Raw genomic sequence first — 3,111 nt, forward strand, 5'->3', positions numbered from 1 at the left:
ACCGTAACATCCCATTCTATAGCCTATAGGTGAGTAATTTAGATTTTTACTGATGGTCCGGAGGTGAATGTGTGAAGCGGAATACTATAGCTAGATTCTGCTGTATAGCGCAGCAGTCTTCCTCCATTCAGGTCGTTTTCTGAAAATCTCTGTCACCGGTGCATAGTGAATGAAAGGCAACATTTTTGGGACACGCACACACATGCATATGCATAGACACGGACACGCGCGCACACACGCATGCACACGGACACACACACACACACACACACACATACACATACATACATACACGTCTTGGTAGCAGGAGAGCATTGAGAATTGAATGCACACATGCACAACGCGCTCATACACACACCAACACACACCCGCTGTACGCACGCACGCACGCGCGCACACGTACACACGCACACCCCTCTTGTTCCCCCACACCACACCACACCACACCACACCAGCGGTCCTACCTCCAGACTTGGCCGAGCTGCAGGACGTGAAGCACGGTTTGAAAGACCCACATGCAGGCGGTGCAGCACCTCTGGGTGCCGCCGACTCTCCCTGCCGTCGCAGGCGGGGCAGAGGACGTACCGACCGGGGTAACATTCGCGGCGTTCCCCGCTGCCGCGCTCCCACCGCGCTGGTCGCTGTCCTTGGTGCTGAAACTGCCGTCGCCCGTTGACGCTCCTCCTGCCGCGCCTGCCGTCACCGCACCGGCTCCGCTGCCTCTCTCCCCTCCTTCTCCGCGGCTGAGATCCGAGTAGTCATAGACGAACCACCTGAAACTCAATACCTGGACGACCGCGGAGGGGACCACGACGAAGACGAGCGTCAAGCCGAACCACCAGTAGTCGCCTCTCAGGTAGTAGTCGGCGGCCAGCCACAGGTCGGTCGCGCCGTCGGAGAAAAAGACGAGCAGGGCGCAGAGGACCCAGCAGCAGTCCAGCAGCGTGTAGGGTTTCCCCCCGGCGGCGGTGCAGCGGGGCCGGGCGGTGGGGTTCCCCGGCTCCGAGAGGCTCCTGGGCGGGTTGTCATCTTCCACAGACACCGCTGCTCCATCCGACTTAGCGGCCATGTTGGTTAGGATAGGAGAGAAAGACAGAGAAAGAGGTGGGGAAAAGGGAGAGGGAGTGAGAGAGAGAGAGAGAGAGAGAGTGAGAGAGAGAGAGAGAGCGAGAGAGAGAGAGGGGAGGGGGCTGGCTGCGTGCAGGAGGGAGAGAGAGAGAGAGAGAGAGAGAGATTACATCATAACTAGCCTCATCATCGGCCAATTAATTGTGTGGCATCATTACTAACAGCGCTTTTAACACCATGACACCAGCGCGATGTTTTGAGGACATGCAGCACGCAGACAGACAATTTCTGCAAACAATTTTGACATGCAGTGTTTTTTTCTTTTTTTTTTTTTTTTTTTTTCATTAATTTTGTCCCAGTTACATTTTCCTCTCCCCGCAGCGAGCAGTAGCTGCCTGCTACCCATCCGCTGCACATTTCAAATATACTGTGAATGTTGTTAAAGTAATGAGGGTTATTTTATATGCTGCCCGGTGCTGAGCACGCGCTATACACTTCATTTTCCGACTTGGCATGGTCAGACTGAAGGAGACGGATAACTGAACAGTGAATGTTGTCAACCGGTGACTGTGTTGTATCTTGTCCACTGATTTCTGTGCTGGCTTTGCAAGAATGAATTTCCCTCCGGACAATAAATGATATTGTGCTGTGCATTGTTGTCAAAACGCTTCCCATAGATCCCGACCCGCGAGTCGATAATAGAAAGATAGATGCAGAGCTTTGTGAGACGATGTACCTGTAAATACAAAAAAAAATGCACACCTCCATAATATACCTCACAATATTTAACCTTTATTTATCAAGGGAAAGGTTTTGCTGAGCATCATGTCCTTTTTTTAGTGCCGCCCTGCTTCACATTCTCAGTTTTCTACATTTATATCTGGGTGTAAGCACAGTCTGCTGCTGCTGGCCGCTCACAGCTTCACTGAAGCAGGTAGGAGTTAGACGATAATACTAGTGATGGGACGATATATCGAAATTCAATATAGGCTATCGCAATGCAAAAATGTGACAATCCATATGGTGGGTCAGAAAAATGAATGGTGATATTATCTCCATGTTATTCTGCTGTAGTAATCACAAATGAGACTCTTGATCAGTTTCACAAGCTCTCCATCCAAATTAGATTATTGTCACTTTGTAATGACATTTTTTAAATTGTTGTTTACATTCTAGCGAGCCAATGGCATCGCTAGAAAGATTTGTGGCTCAGGAATAAACAGAATTCTGTACATAACTTTTGTTTATTACATCGTATCGTGCTTGTATCGAATCGTGAACTCCATATCGTGTATCAAATCATATCGTTTATCTTTTTTTTTAAGTCGTTAATATAGCGGTCCAGCTTCCTCTCTGTTTCTGCACACAGTCAGCATAGTTGCAGATGTCAGCGCTCGTTTTCCTCCTTCATTCATTCTTGTCCGGTATGAAAAAAAAAAAAAAAAACTTCCACAGAGCGAGAGAATCCATCACAGGAAAACATGAAGCCAAACTTTTTGTTTTCTCCTCATTTCACTGAGCTGAGTCGAGTGTTTTCATCTCAGCGCTGCGTTACGTTCCGCTCTGCTGCCTGTCAGTCAGCTGACACCACAGGAACAAATCCTCCAGGAAATAATCCTCAAAAACATGTCGCCTTACAGACTTTATTGTCTTATTATTTATTATTTACACCGTCTTTGTTAGCTGGGACAGCAGTTCATTTCAAGCTATAGGTTTGACACTGTAAAGTTTGTATTTTAAAAACAATGAAAAACAAGTAAATGTTAAAAAAAAATGACTGGGGGAAATGTAAACTAGAGCAGTGATTCTTAACCTTTTTCATATCAAGGACCCTAATTTAGTCCACATTAGGGCCATGGACCCCCATTTGATGATTTAGTCTCTGACCCAAATCCGAGAATATTTGTATTGTTTGATATGATTTTGTCCAGAATCCCATGACTATCTGTATTGTAGGTAGAGATAACAGTGAAACTATGATCAAAACAGTCATTATTCTACCTTCTCTAATTCTGTTAACTTCTTATAAATGACGTAACGGTG

The 3,111-nt window shown here is 46.8% G+C and overlaps 1 protein-coding gene across 1 annotated transcript; it reads right to left on the reverse strand.

The window, feature by feature from the left end:
* Nucleotides 1–464: 464 nt before the first annotated feature.
* On the reverse strand, nucleotides 465–1,069 carry LOC139667361 (XK-related protein 7-like; the record flags this gene model as incomplete). The annotated part of the gene is made up of 1 exon (XM_071546815.1): nucleotides 465–1,069. A coding segment is annotated over exon 1 (605 nt), but the record flags the coding sequence as incomplete, so codon positions are not given.
* Between the last annotated feature and the right edge of the window lie 2,042 nt (nucleotides 1,070–3,111).

This window comes from Centroberyx affinis, unplaced genomic scaffold (genome assembly GCF_046629955.1).
Source record: "Centroberyx affinis isolate AG114_WGS23_722 - 3 ecotype Tasmania unplaced genomic scaffold, CSIRO-AGI_Caff_v1 ptg005467l_1, whole genome shotgun sequence".
Taxonomy (NCBI): Eukaryota; Metazoa; Chordata; class Actinopteri; order Beryciformes; family Berycidae; genus Centroberyx; species Centroberyx affinis.